Consider the following 26,233-nt stretch of genomic DNA (forward strand, 5'->3'; position numbering starts at 1 on the left):
CGCTCTTTTGGAAGCCCTGTATTCCTCATTTTATGAGGAATAAGGGCTCTTCCAAAGGAGGAGGTTTTTCTACATGGGTCCAAATTTTAGAAAAGTCTCTTCTAAAAAAAAAAATCGGTAAAAGGTAAGCAATTGATGAGCACAATTTGCATACCTTTTACCCCCCAAAAAGGTCAGTCTAGACATAGCATGAGTGTCAACTAAGCTGATACAAGATTTCCATAGGGCTGCCAAGACTGCTGAGAAAGCTTGGGAAAAGCTGCGTGATGAGCAAATACGTTCTTTTAAATCAGGCTTGCCATGCATATGAGCCTACAGGAGATTTCTATTACGTGAGTGCAAACTTTGTACAAGTTAAAAATCATGGTGGCAAGAAAGAAGAGAGACTGCAGGAAAGGATATAAAAAGGAACACTGTGGAGGAAATGATTTGCAAGTGTCATCAGTAATGAATCATCACTCTCAATAATTATGGCAATATGTTGGACACATGCATCAGCAATGGGACACATACCACTATGCATATCTGCCACATGTGTATTTGGTACTGTATTTGCAAACTACTCAGCTGAAGGCAGATTTGGATGGATTCGCTCACATAGGCTTGACACTGAAAGAGTGAACAGAAACACCTTGAAAAGGTGCAACACAGATTACCAAGAACACATTGGGCCAGCGATCCACTGAATACTGACTCTCCACTGAATACACTCTGTCCTATCTCTCAGTTATGATATTCAAAACTCTCCACAATGACATCCGCACCAAAGTTTTAAAGAGGATTTTTTTTTCCATAATGAGGTAGCTAAGGTTGTAAAAATTTAGTGTGTAAACTGTGTACAGGGCAAAATGTAGTTTTATTTCAATGTAGCTTTTTTGCTAGTGTACAAATGGCCCCTGGGATTGATCCTAATTACCTGAGAAATCTCTGTGGTGTCCCTGGAATTGGGTTGCTTGTGGAGTTGTGCGGAGCTTGCACACTGCACTCACAGCTAGCACAGATATAGGTAAAACACTAGGCTGGTCTTCATTACATCCTTTTAGAGAGATAAGCCACAAGGGTCTACCATCAGGAAGGAGGGTCCGGGCTAGCCTTTACAAATGTTTTAATTTCCTTGAATTAATTGGCAACCCATCTTTTGTTAGGTAAGCTTCCAGGGACGTAGCTGCTATTATTGTGGGATATGGCTGGAAAGTTCAAAAGTTCACAGTAATATAGCAATGAAGTGCTCTGAATGCTGGTCAGAACAGAGAGCTACCTGCCATATCTAGGCACAGGGTCTGGTTTGTGGATATAAAATGAAAAATAACTTGTTTTACCCAAACTGTCTTTGCACGAAATACAGAATCATAAAATTACAGAAATGTAGGCCTGCAAGGGGCAAGCTAGTCCACCCCCTCTGTTCTGAGGAAGAACCATGTATACCTGGACCAATCCTGACAGATGTTCGTCTAATCTAACCTGTTCTTAAAACACTCCAAAACCGGGGATTCCACAAGCTCTCTTGGTAACCTATTCCAGCACTTCACAAGCCCTACAAATAGAAAGTTTTACCTCATTTTAACCCTCATCTCCATGAAGATTAAGGTGGCAACTTCTCATCCTTCCTTCAGTGGACATGAACAATACTCACTCACTGTCCTGTTTGTAACAACCCTTATTATATTTGACAACTATTATCAGTGTCTCCCACATTATTCTTTTCTCAAAACTAAACTCACCCAATTATTTTAACCTTTCCTCATGGCTCAGGTTTTCTAAACCTTTTATCATTGTTGTTGTTTTCCTCTGGATGTTCTCCAACTTGCCCACATCTCTTTCAAAGCGAGGCAACCAAAACTGGGCAGAATAGTCCAGTCAAGGCCCCACAAGCCTTGCTCTACCTAAGTTTCTTGGCCAAGTAGCTTTCCATTAAACCACATGCACAAGCTATGAAGCCTGTGCAGGGGCTCAGGGCTGCAGCTTTTCTCCAAGCCCTGAAGCTGCCAGGGCTTGGAGAAAAGGTAAGCCTGAGCCCCACTCCTATACCCCAAAGTACAACCTTGAGCCCCCCAAGTCCTGAGCAGCCTCCTGCACCCCAAAGCCCACATCGCAAGCACTGCCCCAAAGACCACACACTCAGCCCTGAACCTGTACCCCCCTCCTATCACCCAACCCCCAGCTCTGAGCCCTTCCACAAACCCTCATACCCACCCCAGAGCCTGCTCCCCCAGTTAGAGCCCTTGCACTTCAACCCAGCCCCATCCTAGATCCCAAAACCCCAGTCAGAGCCCTCATACCCTTGCACCCCAACCCACTGCCCCAGACCTGAGTCCCCTTCCACATTCAGAACCCCTTGATCCCACCCCCGCCACAAGAATTTTGTTATGTGCACCGCTGAGGGGGTGGAAAAAAATTAGAGGGAACACTACTCACAAGTGGCAAGTAGAGCAGGACAATTAAACCCTATGTCTTACTCAACAGCAGGTCTGTTAATACAACCCCGAATGTTGTTATTTTTCACAGCTGCATTATATTATTGGCTCGTATTGAATTTGTGATCGATTGTAACCCCCAATTCTTTACTAAATGTCATCTTGTTGACTTCAGATTAACTCTCCAGTTTAGCAAGCTCCTTCTGAATTCTAATCCTGTCCTCCAAAGTGCTAGAAATCCCTCTCTGCATGGTGTGATATGCAAATTTTATATACAGAAGCTCCATTTCCATTATCCTAGTGATTCATGGAAATATTGTATAGTACCACACTAGGACCCTATGTGACACTACTAGTTATATTGTTCCAGTTTGACAGTGAATCACTGATCGCTAGTCTTTGAAGCTTTCCATTAAACCATGGGTATAGACAGTTGTGCATCCACTTTATAAAGGTTTAATATACACCTCATTTCCGTAGGTTTTCATGAAAATATCACGTGAGACTGTGTTAAAAGTTTTCCTAAAATGAAAATAAATCATGTCTAGCACTTCCTCTCCATCCACTCAGATTGGTTTGGAATAATTTCTTCTTGACAAATGCATGTTGGCTATTTATCACACTAGGTGATTGTATAATATATTGTTCTAGTCTTCTTCCAAGCTGACTTGTCTTTAAATCCCTGGTTTCTTTTGGTTCCTGTTTTTAAAGGCAGTTGTATGTTTGCCCATCTCCAATGCTGTTATACTTCACTATTCTTCACAGGCATTGTTGGTGTGCAGCAGGCAATACCATACATATGTCACCTGTGGATTTTTATTGGCAAGGGAATGCCTTTTAAGGGGGAACTTTTGATTTGATAGTTATAGGTGAGAAAATGGCAGGTCTGCGGATCTAGCACTCCCGTCCCTTTTTTAAAAATATTATAGAAATGGTACAACCAAAGAAAGATAAGCAAAGTAGCTATCTGTATTTTGATCTTGCACTATTGTGCTATTCTATTTTATCCTTGCTGTTCAAATAAACGCAAGTCCAGTATAAGTAAAACTGATTTTCAAAGGTTTACTTGCATATAGTAATGTACTTCTTGTTGTTCCTCTTACGTTTCTCGCTTTCCACACATTTTAACTTTGAAAGCCTTTGTAGCTTTTCTTGTTAACTTAAACACCATGAAAACCTGGCTAAAAATCTGGTGTGCAAATCATTTTCCAGTAGAATTTAATTATTTTATGGAGAAAACAAATAAATGACCTAGCTAGGAGCTAAACCCAGAATCCTCACTGCCCTGGCATCTGAGCAGCTTAATGTATGGAATGGAAAGGTAGAGATTACATAAATGCAAAAGCCAGGAGTTAGCAATTTATGAAACACTTGTCACTGTACTGTTTAAGAGAAAAACAACTAAAAGAAAAAGTAAAAAGAAACAACAAAGCATTTTTTCCGATATACACAATGCTCCAGCTGCAGCTCATGTGGTAAAATTAGGAGAAAGAAAAGGCAAATAAAGTGGGAAAAGATCTCTGAACATATCTCCTGACAACTGGTCATATATTTAAAAAAAATATTCATTCAATTGACATAAAACACGCAGTACAAAGTCATAATGTTGTCTTTCTTTCATAGCACGCTGCTATATTTTCAGACTTGTAAGTATATAAGGTGTTAATCCTTCTGGGCTATGCTTAAAAGTTATTTAATGTTCAGACTATTATTTAGCATACAGCTGGTTAGTGGTTAGCAGTTTTCCTCCGAAGTGTTGGCTTCTGTCCCACATTTTTTTGTTCTGGCACATACCTGGAGCTGTAAAGGGCTGAGTCCAGAAGCAGCAGCAGCTGCCATTGTTGATGGAATGAACTGCACAGGGTAGTTATCACCTGTCGAGGAGAACAATGCATACAGGTTTAGACAATGAGCAGAGAATAGCAGCAGGCAAGTGCAAACATGGACTTAGCCTTGCCTGTGCTCCACAACACAGCTCTAAGCTCTATAACACGCCTCTAAGCCCAAACATCTGCAAAAACAAAAGGTTTAGCTGGGCACAGACTTGCAGTGCTACCTTGGAACTTTTTGTTAACAGATAGCTGGTAGGCAAACTGGCAAACCATGAATGTGATGCTCGTGATTTTTATTAAAGGAGTAAGTGTGCAATTCAGTCATGTACACTCTATTACAAATCATAAAACATATCAGTACTTATAATAAAGTTAAATAACTTTATAAAAACCTATGGTCAAGATCTTGCAGCTGAGGACCAATCCTGCAACACACTGAGGACCTCTAATGTTAATGGGAGATGCAGTCATTCAGAACCTGTGGGGATTGGGCCCTTTGGGTTATTGTTGTTGTTCTGTTCCCTGTTCTGTCATTAACTCGTTGTGTGATAAGTTCCGGAACTTCTCTATGACTTAAGCTTGCTCATCGTTAAAATGAGGCTAGCAATATGTCCTCACTTCAGAGGACCGTTGTGAGGATTAAATGATACCGGTAAAGTATGAATGTCATTTTAATCCTAGCAATTTTTTTTATTGAAAAGATTATCTGAAAACTTCACAGCATGTGAAAAACACAAAAAGTGAATTTCTACATAACTTTTTAGACCTCAACACAGGGAGGTGCTGACTGCCCTCAGTTGCTACGAGCTTAGGGATTTGGCATCCTATGATAACAACTTAAATAATTGTGCATTTGCATTTGAATTATGATTAGTATGCTCAAAAATAAGATATCTGAAATAAGCACTACAGCTTTATGTATCATAACATTCTATAAGCCTTCCACTTCCAAGCCACTAAAATGATCCCTGTCATATAGCAACATTAACATGTTTAGTTAATGTGAATGATGAAGGAATGCTGGCAACAACAACAAAAGTTTGTCAGTGGAACTGTGGAACCTGGAATATAAAAAATAATATAGTGATGGATAAATTACACTATAACCATGATTTAATGGAGTATCACTTTGGCTCTGGCTCCTTGTTTAAAGTCAGTGTTATGTATATCTCTAAGCTATATTTTAATAGGCTGTTCCTCTGAACATTTTTTTTGTATTTACACTAATCAGATTGTTTTCATCTTTTTTTTTTTTTTTTTTTTTTTGTACATTGAAAGTAGAATGTAAGAATGAAGACAAAATGTCAAGGGTATCCAGAATAAAATAGTCGGGAAATTCCATCATCTGTTTCTTTTTTTGGTTTGGTTTGGTTTGGTTTGGTTTGGTTTGGTTTGGTTTGGTTTTTTCAAATCTACATTAGTACCTGAAGTCGTCACAAAGTCAGTGGATTCATTGGAATTGTTTACCACCTGAAGTGCTACTGTACTCAGCCAGCTCAGTGTAAATGTTAAGATGCTTTCACTTTTTAACAAATTGTGAGTTTCTAATCCACAAGGTCTCTTTGCATCATATCCATAATACCTCATCAGACCATTGAGCACAGTATGTGCTTGTACACAGTCCAGTAACAATTGGCTTCTGATTGCATATGGAGCTCTGCTACAATGCATTCACTAACACTATATTGTGATGGTATCCTATGGAGTAATGTTCAAAATATCTGATCTTATTTTTCCCCCTTCCATGAGGTTGATTTTAGTTTGCAGGATTGTTGTTGTTGTTGTTGTTGTTGTTTTTAAGCAACAGCTAAATTATTTTCTGATAGTACAAGACAGTCTATTTATGTTTAAATAATACTGCTTAGCTCCCTGATAACTAAACTAAATTATCTGAAAAAAGAATATCCTGATCTAAGTTAAGTAATGTTTCTTTGGTAAATATCTTGCCAGGTTTTAAAAAAAATCACAATGATGTTGAATTAATGATCCTTTAAATGGTGTGGGGTGGGGAGGACATAACCATTCAAGCTATCAGCATGGACTGCCTTGCAGAACATTTTGGAGACATTCTTTCTTTAAATATCATGAATTATTCATTCCCGTTCCACACAGTAATCTCTCTCCCCCTCCTTCCACTTTTTAAGTTCAATACCAGTTGCTTTATTTGTACTAAAACATTTTCCATGTCAAACATATTTTTAAAAAAATCAAACTCTAAAAGAATTCCCTGCGGCACTCCTTTTTCACAGCTGTCATGCTTCTATGGTTTGAAATAGCTGGAATATATATATATATATATATATATATATATATATATATATATATATATATATAGAGCTTCACAGTTAATTTATTAGTTTATTAGTTTTTGTACCACACCCTGTTGTGTTCTCTGGCTCACCTGCAGTTTTTCCCTTTTCTTGAGGAAAAAATATAAATTCATGTTTATAATTAAAAAAAAAACATAGTGTTGTCTCTCTTTTATTTGTGTCAGATTTGACCATTTAAAAAAAATCTGTGAGTGGTTAAATTCCCATATACTGTAGTATCATTATTCAGAGAACAAAACTTAATAGCTCCAGAGCTAGAGAATGCTTTGCTGACACCCAGTAGCAAAAGCCGAGCAAAGGTACTTCCCCTCACTCCCGCCCCAAGGCAAGTGAGCACTCAGGGTACAGACTGGTTTTAATTTTTAATTACAGAAGATATATATTTCCCTCTTCTAATTTTCTCCATGCAAAAATGGATCAAGAAGCTTCTCAGTAGCTGTCTTGGCAAGAAATCAGTCAACATGTTGTAGCAATTTTTTTCAAATTTGTTTCTGGATTTGGAATGCTTGCGTGAGGACCCTTTCTTTTTAAATTTGTACAAAGGAAGACACAACATGTTGAAACAGGTCTGCTTGAGCTACTGGTGTGTACCAGCCTTTGATAACCAGGGAGTGAGAAGAATGCCTAAAGAAGAAAATCTGAACCCTTCTTGTTTTACAAACTGATCTCCATAGTCTTCCTGCTTTGTTGATTATCTATTTATGTTTGCAGTTATTGTTATACACTGGTGTTTACCTGCCATAGAAAACTTCTCCAGATTTTTGTTTCACATGTTATATTGGGCAACATTTCTAACTGAATAAAAGTAGCACACAGTTGTACCACATTGTTCTGCATATAGAATAACTAAATATCTCTTACTTAGTTTGTCTTGGATTCAGCAATGAAGCTCAACTGATCTTTATTCACAAGAGGAGAGACTTGCTTTTCAAATCAAGATTTGGTGGTCTACAAGGCAGGAAACCCAGAATGGACAAATCTGTTAGTCTGTCAGTTTTGCCACTTATCTTTGTTCTTAACACATTTCAACGGACATACACGGCTTCACTCTATCTTGCAAGTGGGTGCTAAGGTTTGCTCGGGATTTACTCACTTATATAAATTAACCTGAAATTCTACACACATCTGATATGGGTTTGGAAATTAACATTTGTACATTTTCCAATGGTATAAAGAGCCCCAGAAGAGTTCACAGCTGTCTCTACTTTCCCTGCCTCCCAGTGTTGCTATTTCCCATCACAGTTCCAAAGCTGATGCCTAGACTTGCAGTCTTTGCATAGAATGGGGGTTTTGTTTATGTAAGGACATTAGGATTAGTCAAGCTGCTAATAAAGTCAATTCAATATAGAGACAGTATGGAGACTCTAATAGAATCCTAGAACTGGAAGGGACCTCGAGAGGTCATCAAGTCCAGTCCCCTGCCCTCATGGCTGGACCAAGCACCATCTAGATCATCCCTGATAGATGTTGGTCCAACCCTGCTCTTGATTATCACCAATGATAGAGATTCTACAACCTGCACAGGCAATTTATTCCAATACTTAACCACCCTGGTAGATAGGAAATGTTTCTAATGTCTAATCTAAATTTCCCATGCTGTAATTTAAGCCCATTGCTTTTTGTCATAACCTCAGACATTAAGGAGAACAATTTTTCTCCCTCTTCCTTGTAACAACATTTTAGGTACTTGAAATCTGTTATGTTCCCTCTCAGTCTTCCCTTTTCCAAACTAAATAAACCCAATTCTTTCACTCTTCCCATAGAGGTCAATTTTTCTAGACCTTCAATCATCTTTTGTTGTTCTTCTCTAGACCTTCTCCAATTTCTCCACATCTTTCCTGAACATGGTACCCAGACCTGGACACAACACTCCAGTTGAGGTCTAATCAGGGCTGGCCTTACCATGAGGTGAACTGAGGTGGCCGCCTCAGGTGCCAGACTGTGTGTGTGGGAGAGCCACTAGGACCCAGAGTGTAGAAAATTGTGTCTGCTGCTGGTGCATATGTATTCTGTCTGCAGTACAGGAGGAGTAGACCAGGAAGAAGGCAGAATTGAGACTGTTCAATGTTTTGGCTTAAGCGAAGGGGCATGGAGGCATCATTTGAGCTCCCCGTCTCAAGGGCCAAAATGTTGTGGGCCAGCCCTGAGTCTAATGAGTACAGAGTAGAGCAGAAGAATGACTTTTTGTCTTGCTCAAAACACTCCTGTTAATGCATCCCAGAATGATGTTTGCCAGTCCCAAAATTGATCCCTGCAGAACCTCACTTATTATGACCTTCCAGAATGACTGTGAATCATTGATAACTATTATCTGAGAATGGTTATCCAATCAGTTATGCACCCACCTTATAGTAGCCTCATCTGTACTTCCCTAGTTTAATGATAAGGTCATACAAGACAGTATCGAATGCTTTACTAAAGTCTAGGTATACCATGTCCACCACTTCCTCTTTATCCACAAGGCTTGTTATCCTATCAAATACAGCTATCAGGCTGATTTGGCATGATTTGCTTTTGACAAATCCATGCTTACCGTTACTTATCATTTTATTATCTTCCAGATGTTTGCAGATAGGTTCCTTAATTATTTGCTACATTATATTTCCTGGGACTGAAATTAAGATGACTGGCCTGTAGTTTCCTGGGTTGTCCTTATTTCCCTTTTTATGGATGGGCACTAGATTTGCCCTTCTCCAGTCTACTAGGATCTCTCCCATCTTCCATGACTTTCCAAAGATGATAGCTAATGGCCCAGATACCTTCTCAATCAGCCACTTGAGTACTCTAGCAGGCATTTCATCAGAACCTGGTGACTTAAAGACATCTAATTTTCCAAGTAATTTTTATCTTTTCTTTTCCTATTTTAACATGTGAACATACTTCCTATTCTCCAGCATTCACTATTGTAGGCATCCAATCACCACCAATCTTGGTGAAAACTGAAACAAAGAAGTAGTTAAGCACCTCTGCCATTTCCACATTTTCAGTTATTGTTTCTCCCTCTTCACTGGGCAACCAGCCTACCCTGTCTTTGGTCTTCCTCTTGCTTCTAATATATTTGTAGAATGTTTTCTTGTTACACGTTATGTCTCTAGCTAGATTGAACTCGTTTTGTGCCTCCGCCTTCCTAATTTTGCCCCTACATACTTGTGTTATTTGTTTATATTCATCTTATGTATTTTTGCCTAGTTTCTACTTTTTATGGGACTTTTTGATTTTTAGATTATTCAAGATCTCCTGAGTAAGCAAGGGTGGTCTCTTGCCTTGCTTCCTATCTTTCATACACAGTGGAGGAATTTTCCCTTGCACCATTAATAATGTGCCTTTGAAAAACTGCCAACTGTCTTCAAATTGTTTTTCCTTTTAGTTTTGCTTCCCATGGGACCTTATCTACCAGTTCTTTGAGTTTGCTAAATTCTGCCATCTTGAAATTGTCTTAATTTTTCTGTTCTACTTTCTACCATTCCTTAGAATCATGATCACTTTCACCCAAGCAGCTTTACAATTTCAAATTCTCAACCAATTCATCCCTATTTGTTAAAATCAAAATTAGAAAATAAGTCAATGTGATGACAACTGTTGTGCTACTGTTTCAACAAATATCACTCATAGGGTATGTCTAGACTACATGCCTCTGCTGGCATAGGCATGTAAATTAGACTACCTGACATAGTCAATGAAGCGGGGATTTAAATATCCCCCGCTTCATTAAAATAAAAATGGCCACCGCATTGTGCCAGCTCAGCTGATCGTTGGCACAATGCGGCAGGCAAGACACAGATCGGTCGGCAAGGAAAGCCTTTGCCGACCAATCCTGTAAACCTCGCTTCACAAGGCATAAGGAATCGGTTGACACAAGCTTTGCTTGCCGACTGATCTGCATCTTGACTGCCGTGTTGTGCCGATGATCAGCTGAGCCAGCACAACACGGCGGCCATTTTTGTTTTAATGAAGTGGGGGATATTTAAATCTCTGCTTCGCTGACTAAGTCGGGTAGTCTAATTTACATGCCTCTCCCGGCAAAGGCATGTAGTCTAGACATCACCATACTGACTAAGACTATGTCATATTGAGCCCTCAGCAAATGTAGTCGCAGTGACAAGCATTTGCCTAAGGTAAAAAAAAGTGGATCTTACAGGTGAAACTGTTTATCTGACTGCTACTGCTGTTTAGTTAGGGTTTAGATTGAGCAACATATGAAGCCAATAGGAACTCTTTGAAGAATTTCACTGGAGTCTTACAGAATTTCTACAAGGAACAAGACTCTCATAGGTTTATATTAAGGTCTCCCACCCAGTGATGTTCAGCCATCTCACTAAGTAGAACTGTCCAATGACTGGATGTGTGCTTACTGCCTTCACTGCCAACAATAAGAGCAGCTCCATGAGACTACACACTAGGTTTGAACATTTCTAGTTTCTGTTAATACTTTACAAAGGACTTCTCCAACAACTGGAAATAAAAGTAAAGGGTATAAGTCTCAAGATGCCAGTCATTTAGATTACCTAGGCATGTATTTTGGGGAGATTGTTATGGGTTTCTAACAAACTTTACAAGTTGTGAGATCTGTGTGAAAATCTGTTGAGAGATCTGTTCAGTTTGGTAACAATGAGTCTGAATCTCTCTTCAATTTCATTGGGTTTACGCCAATGTATTTTTACTGATTTCAACAGTTACTCCGGATTTACCTCAGTTTATCAGAGGAGAATGAGCTAAACTGGGGTAAATCCAGAGTAACTGAATCAGAATCAGATTTTTTGTTTTGTTTCTGCTGTTTACAGTGACCAGAAATAATGATTCCTAATTTTATATTTCTCTGTATTGTAAAAACAATCACATTTCCAAAGCTGATTTCTGTATAAACTGTAAAGTGCTCTAGTTAGGTAGATGTTATTTCTAAATATTTCTAATCTGTGTAAGATTTATGCCTGAGGTATGAGTTATTGCTTAGAAATACACAACAGCACATTACTCAAACAAATTCAGGATCAGATTTCATGATTCACATCCCTGGATTTAGATAAACCCCAAAGTTCATAACTTTACTAGTCTATTTCATTGTACCTTGTACATCTGAAAAATGTGTTGCAACATATTTTGCCACAAATCTTTTATCTAGCAGAAATTATCCCTGGCCTGCTAAGCTATGTAGACTGCAAAAAAACAGTACTGCAACCAGCTAATATATTCCCAAAAAAGATCAGCTCCCATCAGCCATGAACAAAAATAAGGGGAATAGCTGCTTACAGAATGGCCTGACTCCTGTCTGCGGTTAATCCATATCCTGGATCTTTCCTTATTCTACTGTCCTGCTCCCTCACAAGGGTCATGGGACCTGCAGGAGGTTATACTTTGACTCAGTTCAAGGAAAAGAAAACTCCTCTACACTGCCCAAACCAGGGACAGGAAATAATTCACCCTTCAGGGTAAGGCTCTGAAAGGGTCTCAGGTGGCTATGTCCAGACTCAGGGTTTTTTTCGGGAAAAGTAGCCTTTTTCCGAAAAAACTTCCCCTGCGTCCAGACTCAAGCCGCGTTCTTTCGAAATTAAATCGAAAGAACGCGGCTTTTCTTTCGATGGCAGTAAACCTCATTTCACGAGGAAGAACGCCTTCTTTCGAAAGTTCCTCTTTCGAAAGAAGGCGTTCTTCAATGTAAATAGGGCTTCTTCGAAAGAGAGCATCCAGACTCACTGGATGCTTTCTTTCGAAAAAGCAAGCCGCTTTTTCAAAAGTTCAACGTGCAGTCTAGACACTCTCTTTCGAAAGAGGCTCTTTCGAAACTATCTTTCGAAAGAGCCTCTTTCGAAAGAGGCTTGCAGTCTAGACATAGCCAGGGTGTATCTATACTGCACCATTATTTCGAGATAACTAGCATTATTTCCAAATAACAATGCGAGCGTCTACACAGCCATTTCATTATTTTGAAACAATTTTGAAATAACAGACAGCTTATTCCGAAATCTGTAAACCTCATTCTATGAGGAAGAACGCCTATTCTGAAATAGCTACTTTGAAATAAGGTGTGTGTAGATGCTCCACTGCTGCTATTTTGAAATAGCCCTTCACCAGGGCCACTCTAAGTTATTCCTCCGTGGTGTCTCCTGGGGCTCTAAATTGAGATAGCACGTCTACATTAGGGAAGTCTTCCTTGGACTAATTTTGAGGCTTCACTGCAGTGTAGACATGCTATTTCAAAATAAGCTATTTCAGAATAACTATTATAATAGCTTATTTCAAAATAAGCGTGCAGTGTAGATATGCCCTCAGTAACCATGTTCAATGATGCTCCAAGCTGACAACATTCTTATAAGCCTGAATGCATGTGGCAGTAAAGCTAGGTGGAATTTCTTGTTCTGGGCTGGAGGAAGAGGAAGAATTGAACGGCTACACTGCTGACCAATTTAAAGCAGTAGGTACAGTGCTTACCATTAAAAGATCAGCATTTGCCCATTGGCGAATAGAACAGTTCTTCTGCTGTAATTAGAATGCAAAATAACCAATGCAAAATAACTGTGTGGCCTCTCTTAACAAATATTGGCTTTCTAACAGCTGCCACTCTAAGCATCCCATCGGAATACGGTACAACTTCCATAGCCATGTACTCTGGGACGCTCGTCAAGTGCCCGCAGGTCAGTTATCACAATAATTTTAGTTACACAGAGCTCCAAGTTTTAATTAATCCACTATACGGTATAAACACTGAAAGAAATATGTATGAAAAATTAATTAGGTAATCTATGCCGCTCTGATTTCTCAATTAGTACTTACCATGCCGGAAAATTACATGATACCACTTTGAGATACATAAAGGAACATGGGACTTCATTTTTTCCTCAATGTATTTATTACTTGTGATGAATGTTTGCTAACTTTGGCCTGGTTCATCTCCTGGAACTCCAGCATTTGGAGAGAAGGGCCATCAACCCTTCCACTTGGATTCATGCAGAAGGGAGTTCTTTCCCAAGCAGATTTGGGTAAGCACTGCAGCCTCTCCCTTAGGTTTCCTCATGAAATGGTGCAATGTGGCACAATCTTTTATAAATAGCTATTGTCTTGGTTATGATAGTACAGAATTTTGGGCAAAATTCACAAAAGGCCTCACCCTTCCTTAAGTAAGTAAAGAAAGTAGCTAGATTTTCAAGTATTCAGCCTAGCTCCTGTTACTACAAGTGAAAGCAGCTGGGAAGTGAAAATGTTTGAAAACGTGGCCCTCTCTGCTTTCCAGATGAAAAGGCCTAAATTAAAAGGCAAAAATTAAAAGGAAAGTGAACAAGCAATGGAAGGAATATTTAAAGGACTGTCTGTTTCATTTCTTAATCTTTCTTTAAAAATATAAGTGACTCTGCAGCTCAAATGAGATCGATAGTCCTGGAGATGAAAGTTTTCCATTCACTCATGGTTGACAAAAAGCACAAGTAAGAGCAATGCAATTTCCCACAAACCCCCTCAGCACTGACCTGGAGGAACAACTTCTAAGAAAGATAGTGAAGGAAGTGTAGTTCTGTCTTCATATTTATTATTTTCCTAAACCTCTCTACTGAGGGGGAGGAATGGACATGCTACTGTAGTAGGAGGGGTTTTATGATGAGATCTGTACAGCCGAAACTGACCACAGCCAGCTACCTTAGCAACACATGCTATCAAACTCCATAAATATATCAAAATATAATTATGCTCATTTCACACAAGCCACTGAACAGTGTCCGATCATAGTGACATCTCGTTTCTACCAAGCTGAGCTGGATTCAAACCAGCAACCCAATTGTGAATAGCTTTATATCCCATTAGTCATGTCCTGAGACAATTCAGGCCTCCATTTTAGTCAGTATCTTGAGTATTTTAATATGTCTTATAAACTTTTTTTCTTCATTCACAAGAGTGATAAGATAGCACAAAGCCACATTGCCTTGTGCTGTGAGCTGAGAGGACCAAAAGCAGGGCAGAGAGGATTTGAGGGAGTTCTATAGAAACGTACATGCTTCAGGAAAAGGTGCTAGCACTTCTCCTTTTGAGTCCAGCACTGATCAATTCACGTGTATAGCCTGAAAGAACACTAGTGGAAGTATCGTCTTTGAGATGGGAAATAAAGCCCAGGACCAGGTCCGGATTATTAGTGGCCATTAAATCCTAAATTCAGGAAAGCCTCACTAATCTGAAAAATTGAAATCAATTGGACTAAAACAAGTACTTTGGGGATTTCCTGAATGAGGGGTATATGAGTAAGAGTGTTAACCCCAATGTCCTGGAGAAATTCTCAGTTTGATCATCATATTCTGCCGATCTATGCTCTCCTCAAATTTCAGCTGGAAAAGATCATCTTCATTTTCTGTCCCCAACTGCTGTGAAATGTTGGGGTGTGCACTTAAACAGTTAGGCTAAGTCTACACTGCATGGTTATTTTGGAATAAGCTATTCTGGAATAGTTATTCCAAAATATCTTATTTCGAAATAGCACGTCTACACTGCAGGGCAACCTCAAAATTAGTCCGAGGCAGGCTTCCCTAATGTAGACGTGCTCTCAATTTAGAGTCCCAGGAGGAATAACTTAAAATGGCCCTGGTGAGGGGTTATTTAGAAATAGCAGAAGTGGAGCATCTACACACGCCTTATTTCAAAATAGCTATGTTGGAATAGGTATTATTCCTCATAGAATGAGGTTTACAGACATCAGAATAAGCTGTCCATTATTTTGGAATTATTTCAAAATAATGGAATTGCGGTGTAGATGCTCTCATAGTTATTTCGGAATAATAGCCTTTATTCCTAAATAACTGTACTGTGTAGACACACCTTTACATGCCAGTGATGGCTGCTTTACACAGCCAGATGAACTCTTCTCTCTGGATAGGGTGTGTATCAATCTGCTATTTCTACAAAGTGCTTTGGGATTTTTAGGGCTGAAAAAAATGAGATATGGAAGTAAGATAATTATCTGAAAGAGACTTTTTGTTTCCAAAGAGAATAAAGATACAAAATGAAAAAAGGACAAATGGAAATGCATGCTGAAATCCAATTTGGCACCATTTCATACCACATTTAAGTAAACTTGCTTGAAGAGATTTTAGTCTGACTTTCATTATATAGGCTGTTCACGTCTTATATTATGATGCTTTTACTTTGGTTTTGTTCCCGCTCCTCCTGAAGTCAACTGCAAATATCTCATTGACTTTAGTAGAAGCTGGATCAATCCTTTACTTTGAAATTTCACATTTAAAAGCTAAAGAAACTGTTACACTCAGATTTTGTGGTTAATATTCATCAGGTTAATATGCTAAAGAGAGCTTGGCAGGGAATATTTATTAATGAGCAAAATAAGGTTGCTGCTTCTGGGATGAGGTCACTTACAAAGAATGTACAAATGAAAATAAGGTTGACTTTTATTTACTTAACTATCTTCTTACATTGAATTCCTTTGGCAACCTGTCTTTAAACATTTAAAGCCTTGTTTACAAGAAGGCTCTGAAAGTAGCTTCAAACCATTATATCCCTAATTGAATTCCCCAGGAGTCCAGTAAACTCAGAGGAATAAAGAAAGAAATCATAACATTTGCTAAATCATCTCAAAACATATTTCACTGCAAAGGTTATGTGACCTGTTACAAGACTGAATGATAATTGGCATTGAAGTACTGAAACCTTTATTATTCACATTGAAATCAAACAGAAAGTTGCCCGTTAGAAGCATACTAATTAAATTATACCTCCTTTTTGCTTTTATTGTTAATTAAGGGTAAGAATTTTTGCATAAAAGACAAGTATTCGTACATCCTGCAGATATGACAGGCAATAAAAGAAGTATTAAGAATAAGGGTGTACCAAATGCAAATTGGTAGGCAAGTGAGTGAATAAATTCAGAGCAGTTTATTTTGTAGGCTCCGGAAGTGAAATTAATATGGAACTCGGTAACCAATCATCCATTCATCTCCTTTAAACTTCAAAGATATTTTCTGCTGGACTTACAAAACTTCACATTATTTTCAACTAGCCAGTCCTTTTCTGTAACCTCTTCTGTATCAGACATAGCACAAGAGAAGCCTCGGTAAATATCTGAACATGTTAAATAGTTCATATCCTTGTCAGCTTACCTGGCTTGTAAGTTATTCCTGGGGGGAAGAGGAATCCCTGCTGGGCTGCAGCAGCTGCTGCCAATGTCCGCTGGTCGTGTGGAAAAATTGGGATCATGAGCGGAGGCATGTGACCCTGAACCTGCTAAACAAAAGAGAGTCTCTGATCAGAAATAGCACAAATTTATCCTGACAGGTATTTCTCCAGCACTGTTAGTGTTCTTGTGTTCACACAGCCCCCCAGAACCTTCTCCTTCACGTAATCCTCACCAATTTCACATTATCACATCAAAGCCCTCCCTAACCTTGTTTTCCCTCAGTGTCAAAGGTGTAACAGTCTCCGGGAACTGCACTTTATCCTGCTTCTGGCCGATTTTTTAATTATTTCTTGTGTTTACTTTTCATTGTGTAAAATGAAACCTTAGTTGTAATATACTATAGATTCATACTGAGAAAAGAAAAAAGTGGCCTATATTTGCATTAGTCTTTCAGATTTTTATTTCTCTTGGGAGCTTAGATATCACAGTGACAAGCCCTTTAAAGGTAGCCTATTATCTAAAGAGCTATTTTAATCTTCATATTTAAGCATATTTAGATTGATAATTTTATTTCTGAGATCTTACACTATTGTATTGCTAGTACATATGCCAACAATTCAGGTATGTTGTTTGAAAATCTCACTATAGTACATTAGTCTCCTAGACAACCCTCCCATCTCTTAAGATTTAAAGCTACAACATCTTGGCTCCCAATTAAATATCTTTCACCATACACACCTCACTGTAACATATAAATTGCTTGTCTATCTAAGCAGTTTTACAGCTTTCTGCACTATCATGTAGCTCAGTAATTATGGAGTTCTATTCAGAGAGCATTTCAGAATAAATCCTACAACATCAAATTTCATTTGACCTTAATAAAAGTAGCAAAGAGCACGAACATGCAAAAGCAGAAAACTCTTCACCCTATATCAGCATTCATATTCCACATACAGAAAATGAGAGATGTGACATTTAACATGTCTGTTAAATTCATATTTTAATTTCCTGATTTCTTTATTTATGCTATACATCTATCAGAGACATGGGATGGGATCACATGTAGTTTTTGTCTATCCCCCAAATCCCAGTAGTAATGAAGACTGTGATTACAGCATTTTTGCTGATTAGTAACAAAGTAAACACATAACAGTTTAAATATCAAAACTAGGAAATGTAGAACGGAATTATTTTTCCGGTGAGAAAGAATTTTTCCCCTCTTATCCTACCATAAATGAGTGGCATTAAATGTTATTAAAAAGTTAAACTAAACTTCAAGGTTTTTTTTTTTCATTTTAATTCCTAAAACATTTTTTTTTGGTCAGATCCCATATGTTGACCTATGACATTGTTTAAACAGTGCCAAATTTTCTTGTCATATCCCTGTTCCTTTCACAACCATTGATGCAGTGCAGAAATGCTACTGTGTGTCTATGAGGGTTAATTTACCAACAACTCTTCTCTGGGGAAAGCCCTAAGATGTAGGTTAATAAAGGTCACTCAAAAAATAAACACTTTACAGTATTTTTCTAAATCCATTTCTCAGGAAAATCAACTTATAATAAAAAGGTCTTTGTGCAATTACTGCCATGGTACTGGGGCGTGAAAGAAACCAGCTTTGAGCAGCTATTTCTTTCATTTTTAGCTGAGGTAAGCCTGGTTGTGAATGTTAGCTATGAGCTTAACTTGGTTAAATTGGAGTTGATCCCCATGTGCCCAGTACCAGCCTTTAACTTCTGATTTAATGGCACTAATTTTGCTGTAGAATGCTAGTTCATACTGGCTCAGAATGTACGCAACAAGTAAAAACAATATCAGTGTTTGATAGGGAATACAAGAACAGCATCTGGAAGACATTTAACACAATGTGTTTTATAATAACTTACAGTATGTTCCAAATATATACTAATCAAAATTATCCAGGCTCTGATAGCTCCCTCCCCATTACCAGTAGCAGAAAGTCTCCCCAGAGGGTTGCAGCAGAATAAGAAGACGCCAACAAACTCCTCTCCACCAGGAGGCTTCTGGATGCCAGCACCAGCACAAAAGACAGCTCTGACCAGGGTTAGAGCATGTATTTATTTAACCCATCCACTCGGCAGCCTATTGTACCCTGGAGTAGATTTAAGCTTTGCTCCCCTGGTGGAGAGCAAATGTACATCCACATCCTAACTTATCAGTGACAGAAGAAGTTTGGAAGTCAAATCTGATGAGTTTATTTGCATATCTGCCAATGACTTTGCTAAATTACCTTATTCTCGAAGGTGCTACAGTGCTACTCGTTTTTTTCTTAGATCAGCTAATTAGGTGAAAATCTTCTAAGACGACCAATAATATTGGTTTTGTTAGTTTTTGGGGGGCACTATTTAAGTTATCCAGCTATCTCAAGTTGAGCACCCAAAAACTGAGGCATCCAAAATTAAACTTTCACTGAGCTTCTCCACAGTGTATGCCACAAAACCTACCTCATAGCATGCAAGTGAAATTCAAGTAACAAGAGCCCATTAATGTCAATAAGGATTTTCTATCTGAGCTGGACTGAATTCCAAACAGGTTAAAATATGTTTATTGGAGTATTGTGTCCAATTCTGAGCCCCCCACTATAAAAAGCATGTGGATTCATTGCAGACGGTCTAGAGAAGGGCAACCAAAATGATTAGGGGGCTGAAGCACATGACCTATGAGGAGAGGCTGAAGGATTTGGGTTTGTTTAGTCTGCAGAAGAGAAGAGTAAGGAGGGATTTGATAGTAACCTTAAATTTCCTGAAGGGAGGTTCCAAAGAGGATGGAGAAAGGCTGTTCACAGTAGTGACAGATGGCAGAATAAGGAGTAATGGTCTCAAGTTACAGTGGGGGAGGTCTACGTTGGATAGTAGGAAAAACTATTTCACTAGGGCTGTGTCCAGACTCAGGGCTTTTTTCGGGAAAAGTAGCCTTTTTCCGAAAAAACTTCACCTGTGTCTAGACTGCAGCCGCATTCTTTCGAAATTAAATCGAAAGAACGCGGCTTTTCTTTCGACGGCGGTAAACCTCATTTCACGAGGAAGAACGCCTTCTTTCGAAAGTGCTTCTTTCAAAAGAAGGCGTTCTTGAATGTAAACAGGGCTTCTTCGAAAGAGAGCATCCAGACTCACTGGGTGCTTTCTTTCGAAAAAGCGGCTTGCTCTTTCGAAAGTTCCGCGTGCAGTCTAGACGATCTCTTTCGAAAGAGGCTCTTTCAAAAGTATCTTTCAAAAGAGCCTCTTTCGAAAGAGGCTTGCAGTCTAGACATAGCCTAGGAGGTTGGTGAAGTACTAGAATGGGTTACCTAGGGAGGTGGTGTAATCTCCATACCTAGAGGTTTTTAAATCTCTGTGTGACAAAGCCCTGGCTGGGTTGATTTAGTTGGGATCGGTCCTGCTTTGGACAGGCAGCTGGACTTGATTACCTACTGAAGTATCTTCCAGCTCTATGATTCAAAGACTTTCCAAATGAAAAGGACTAGATATGATAAATTGATATTATTGTGTGCTCTGGATAGCCTTTCAAGTATCAGAGGGGTATCTGTGTTAGTCTGGATCTGCAAAAGCGACAAGGAGTCCTGTGGCACCTTATAGACTAACAGATACATTGGAGCATAAGCTTTCATGGGCAAAGACCCATTTTGTCAGATGTATGTCGAAATGGGTCTTTGCCCACAAAAGCTTATGCTCCAATACATCTGTTAGTCTATAAGGTGCCACAGGACTCCTTGTCGCTCTTGGATAGCCTTTATAATTATTATTTAAAATAGTTCCTTGCAGCTAATAGTACCTTCAGCTAATGTCAAGCAGTATAGCTCCATTAACATTAATGGTTTACACTAAGATTGTTAGTCTCATATGGATTAAAAAAGTGTTTATTGAATAGCAAAAATATTCCATATTTTACTTAGGACTTACATCAAACACTATTGCTGAGAAAACTCTATAGTCTTCACTTTATATAACTAGAGCCCATGTAGTAAGTTCACTTTATGTAACCGCATCTGACCCAATGACACATTTTGATTGGCCTGTTGAGTCAAGTGGCAATGCAAATAAGTGCAGAGACCACCAGAGTAATCCACTAGAGGCTGCAAGAGTTTGTTTACATTGAGCATCTGCAGATCATCCTTCCAGGCCAGTCGAAGCTATAGGAAGTGGGGCAGGATACAGGGATGTGCTGGCAGCTGCTTCCTGCAGTTCCCATTAGAAAAACACTCAAGAACACTGTTCCGGTGAGTGAGGAGAGGTCTTAAGAGGACTAGACTTGGTATGTTCCAGAGAAACTAAAAAATGGGGCTTATGCAAGCTGTGTTTTGCTTTCTATTATGTTTATCAGAACTCCAATTTTAAAGCACATGGGCATATTTAATATAATTTTTAACCTCGGGGCTAGTTGCCTTTCAGGATATATTGCTCCTGGTGCAAACGCTGTTTTCACTGTCATGTAGAACTTATGAGGTTCCCATAAGGAACTTGATAAAAAATTATTATTAATGTACAAAAAGTATATATTATTACTTTCTAAAATTGACTTGCTCCTTCCCACCATAAAAGCAAACCTAACTGATGTGGCACTGGCAGCTGAAAGTTGGGGATCTCTGCTTTATACCATAACATTTACATACTGGTCTCTTGCCTCTTTTGTTTCAAGACTTCTTAACTCTCTTGCTCAAAAATCTAATGGCACTGGTTACACATCCAGGGATGGTTTCAACAAGAATTATTTTACAAATGTCTGTCATTATGGTTAGCACACATCAAGTATATTGCACAGCTGAATATTAAAGACAGAGTGGATACATTTACGATGACTGATCAATTTGTTGTTAGAGAACTAAGGGTACGTCTACACTACAATGTTAATTCGAACTAAGCTAATTCGAACTAACGCACCTAGAACTAAAAACTAGTTCGAATTATCGTTTTGCTAATTCGAACTAGCGCATCCACATTAAGTGGACCCTGAACCAGGCTTAAGGATGGCTGGAAGCAGTGCCGGCAGGGCATCAGAGGAGGACTTAGAGCGAGGAGATTCTGTCTCAGGCTAGCCGAGGGCTGGGCTTAAAGGGTCCCGACCCCCACCCCGGACAGACAGTTCTCAGGGGTAACCCGCTTGCAAAGCAGTCCTGGCTTGGAGTGCCCTGAGTGCCCACACTGGGCACATCACAGCACTCGGCCATCAGACTGGCTGCACTTGCCGCTGGCTGCCATCTGGGGAGAAGGGGGCAATTGGGGGGCTGCAGGAGAGCTTCCACCCCCAGAAGCCCGCAGAGCCAGCCCAGTCCTCCCCATTGGGGGCTCGTGCCCCATTCCTCCCTCACGTCCTTCCACTTACCCTTCCCTACCCCTTCTTATTGATGTACAAAATAAAGATAACGTGTCTTCCAAAATGGAATCTGTCTTTATTGAACAAAACTGGGGGAGACTGGGAAAAGGAGGTGGGAAAGGGGAAGAGAGAGGCTGGGAGAGGAGAGGGCAACTAAAATGATCAGGGGTTGGGAACAGGTCCCATATGAAGAGAGGCTAAAGAGACTGGGACTTTTCAGCTTAGAAAAGAGGAGACGGAGGGGGGACAGAATAGAGATCTCTAAAAGCAGGAGTTGGGTGGAGACGGTGCATACAGAAAAGTTCTTCATTAGTTCCCATAAAGAAGGAATAGAGGACACCAAAGGAAAGGAATGGGTAGCAGGCTTCAAACTAGTAAGAGAAAGTTCTTCTTCACAAAGCAAAGAGTCAACCTGTGGAACTCCTTGCTGCAGGAGGCTGCGAAGGCTAGAACTGGAACAGAGTTTAAAGGGAAGTGAGATCAAGTCATGGAGGTTGGGTCCATGGAGTGGTATTAGCCAGGGGGTAGGAGTGGTGTCCCTGCCCAAGGTTTGTGGAAGGCTGGAGAGGGATGGCACGAGACAAATGGCTTGGTCACTGTCTTCGGTCCATCCCCTCCAGGGTCCCTCGTGTTGGCCGCTGTCAGCAGACAGGCTACTGGGCTAGATAGACCTTTGGTTTGACCCAGTACGGCCATTGTAAGCTCAGGGCTCAGGGTCGGGGGTCTCAGTGGACCCCCTTGATTCTCTTGCACACCTGCTCCTGGGTGGCCAGGCTGGCAGCTCTCCTGCCCACGCTGGCCACTTTCCTGTGCCTAGTACGGAGATCGTGGACGAGGTCCACGATGTCCACACTAGCCCAGGCGGGTACCCGTCTCTTGCCGTCCCGGGCAAGCTCCCGGGAGCCGCCAGCCTGGTCCCGGGAAGAGGGGGAGGGCTGGGGGCATCGGGTGGGTGGCTCGATCCGTGCGAAGTGCAGGGTCTGCTGGCTGGGTGCTGGCAGGCTTGCACCTGGCACGGGCACCGTAGCCAGCCCGTGCCCCTTTAAGGGCTCCGGGGCCGGGAGGGGGGCAGTAGAGTTTCCCTGGTGTTGGCCAGAGTGGCCACCAGGGAAACCTGGGGAGGGCTAGCCTCCCACTAGGTCGAATTAAGGGGCTACACACCCCTTAATTCGAACTAGCTAGTTCGAACTAGGCTTAATCCTCGTGGAATGAGGATTACCTAGTTCGAACTAAGCGCTCCGTTAGTTCGAATTAAATTCGAACTAGCGGAGCGCTAGTGTAGCGCCTATGAAAGTTAGTTCGAACTAACGTCCGTTAGTTCGAACTAACTTTGTAGTGTAGACATACCCTAAGAGTAAGTAAGTAAGAGTAAAAAAATACAGTATCAACGCCTAGTGTGGGGATGGGCAATACTTTTTGACCGGGGGCCACTTAAGAAATTTTTGATGTGGCCCTGACCCACCCCAGAAGGGGCAGGTCCTCAGACTGAAGGGGTAGAGCCAGGACACTTCTGAGCTTCCCCACCAACAGACCCTGATTAGTTTGTGGATGGGAGAGCACATAAAGTCTTTGCCCCTGCCTCTGCTCCTGCCCCGCCCCCCGCATCCCAGAGAACAGCTGGCAGTTCCCTCTAGAAGCCCGCACTCCTGGTGGTGAGAAGAGACTTTGTGCACTTCCCCCTCCCCGCCCCCAGGTCAATCAAGGCCTGGGAGCAGGGGGAGCACGCAAAGTCTGCTCCCGCCCTGCTAGTAAGCACCATGCTTAGAGTCACCCACCAGCTGAGCAGCAGTTGGCAGTTGACAATGTCCCGAGTTCCTTGCAGGAAGGGAGGAGACTTCACGTACTCCCCCTGCCTCCAAGCCCTGATTGGCCTGGGGGTGGGGGGAGAACAAAATCTGTCGCTCCCTGCTCTTCAGCTCCCAGCGCTTAGAGCAAGGGTGGGCAAAAGGGCCTCTGTGGATTGGATCCAGCCCACCAGGCGGATTGATCTGGCCTGTGGAAGTCCTGTTGCTCCCCTGCCCCAGGCCAATCAGGTGGGTTGCTCTAAGTGCAGTGCTCCCTTGCAGGGCGGAAGGAGACTTCATGTGCTCCCTCTGCTCCCAGGCCCTGATTGACCAGGCTGTAGGGGGGAGCAGCAGGACCTCTGCAGGCCCAATCAACCCACTTGGTGGGCAGGATAAAGCCTGCAGAGGCTCTTTTGCCCACCCCTGTCCTAGTGTCTCTCAAGTTTGTTTGTTTTTAGGTAGGGAGAGAGGGTGGAATAGCATACATAATAAAATTATCTTCATTCCTAGACATTTTAATTACTAGGCTGTTCTTCACATCTTCCTAAAACCCCAAGAAAGCAGCAGATGCATGAAAAACAAACTCTGGCTCTACACATTCATAGAAATAGTGGATTTTTGCATTGACACTTTCTTCTTTTGTCTCCTCTGTGCTAAGTTGTTGATGATGCCATTTTTTGCCATCTGCCCTAGAGCTTCATTAAAGATACATGAATGGACTAACTGGCCTGATATCTTGAGAGGAACAGGTGCTATTGTTTGTCCCCAAAGACTTGCACTAGAGATCTGACTCAAAATACTTAAGAAAGAGCATCTGCAGCAGTCAGTCAGAGAGTAACTTGGCAGAGATCTTGCTATGTGCTAATATGCAAACAGAGTGACACTCAGGGGGACTAATTTTCTCTTTCATGAAGATTATTTCACTTTTTTGTGATGAGAAATAAATGTTTGCATCTCAACAATTCTATCTGTTTAACGTCTCTCACTGAGCTGTATAAGTGAATCGGATGGGTCCTGAATGCAATACTTTAAATATTCTGATCAGCAGAAATAAAACTTTGTGTACTTCAGTTTACAAAGTAATCTTAAATAAGAAGATTTCTAAGTTATAATAAAACAACAACTGTGATAGTATGTACGTTTCCAAGTTACGGAACTATTAACCAGTACTGTAAGATGGTTTTAATGTATCACACAATCTAGTGGAAGATCAGGAAACAACTTTGGATGGAAACAAAGCTGATCTGCTCAAGAATAAAGGATGGATTTTGTTCTCCCAGGAAGAGGATGGGCTGTGACTGTGAAAGACGGCCATGTTTTGTATTGTCCCATGGAGTGATAGGAATACCCATCACAGATGTTGGCTACTACAGTCTTCTCAGCCACAGAGCGATAGATGTTTAGTGTTGAACACTGGCGACCAAAGCCACGGATTAAAAAAATGGACATGACATGAAAGAATAGCTTGAGTGAAAATTCTCTGCCCTTCTTAAATCAGGAAACAAGCATGTTTAGTGAGAGCTGAGAAGCGATCTATGCTCTCAAATTAAAAACCACATTTCAACACACGCAAATCACAGTTATTTCTACTCAATCTGTTAGTAAAGGACTGGATTGGAAACCTTATTCTGGAAAATGTTTGCTAACTGTTAAACAATGAGAAGCTCATTTGAAGTACCATTATACTTTCTCCATCGGTGAAAAGGAAAGATGTTGTTTCATACAAAGAAAACCACCTCCTCAAGTAACATTAGATTCACAAAAGAAAGGAAATTCAGAAGACAAGTCTGGCTCCTCCTTTTATAAGCATCTTAGTTTACTCAGTTTTGCTGCGGACATTTAGCAGCCTGTATAGTATGTAAGAGCACAGACTTCAGTAGGGCTTCTCAAACTTAAAAATAGAATATAATGACTAAGCATAATCAGGTATGTCATCCCTAAAATAACGTTGTTGTTTTTTACAGACCCTTCTCCAGTTACAAACATCTTCCATCCTATGTCCATTTCTTTGGAACCTCACGCTTGCCTCGGAAGTCACGCTTGAAATACAGCCTCCACCTGCAGAACCCCCATCTGCAGAATAGAGTCACCTTCATGGCAACCAGCACATGCTGCGATTGGATGGGGAGAGTAAAGGGGGGTGGACTGAGGATAGAGGCTTCAGCAGTGTTACTGAGCATGCTCAGTACAAGCCACGCACCAAATGGGGAGGAGGGAAACAACCCCATCTGCCCTCCTCCCCCACACACTATTATCTCTATCCAGAGGCTACCAAGGTACTGGAAAACACTACTTTCTTTGGCAGACAACTTATCAGTTAGCTGAAGAAAATTAAATATATATTAGACCCACCCAGCTCTAACACTAACATATTTTGACATCTTGTGGCAAGTCACTTAAGGGACACCGGTTAGCTTTAAAATTTTAAAGTTTATTCTTA

The 26,233-nt window shown here is 40.6% G+C and overlaps 1 protein-coding gene across 29 annotated transcripts in view; it reads right to left on the reverse strand.

Moving 5' to 3' along the window:
- The window catches only part of SOX6 (SRY-box transcription factor 6), a 518,699-nt gene that overhangs the window by 114,986 nt on the left and 377,480 nt on the right, over nt 1-26,233 (reverse strand). For 26 of the 29 annotated variants that reach the window (XM_006134565.5, XM_025190443.3, XM_089778649.1 and 23 more), the window contains 2 exons: nt 16,662-16,785; nt 4,209-4,288 (listed from right to left, as the gene is read on the reverse strand). In XM_006134565.5, the coding sequence (XP_006134627.1) occupies nt 4,209-4,288; nt 16,662-16,785 (204 nt within the window). The remainder of the gene's footprint in view (nt 1-4,208; nt 4,289-16,661; nt 16,786-26,233) is intronic. The other 3 variants (XM_075928052.2, XM_075928039.2, XM_075928037.2) reach the window with 1 other exon arrangement.

The sequence above is a fragment of the Pelodiscus sinensis genome, chromosome 5 (assembly GCF_052426305.1).
Source record: "Pelodiscus sinensis isolate ZL-2025 chromosome 5, ASM5242630v1, whole genome shotgun sequence".
Lineage (NCBI taxonomy): Eukaryota > Metazoa > Chordata > Testudines > Trionychidae > Pelodiscus > Pelodiscus sinensis.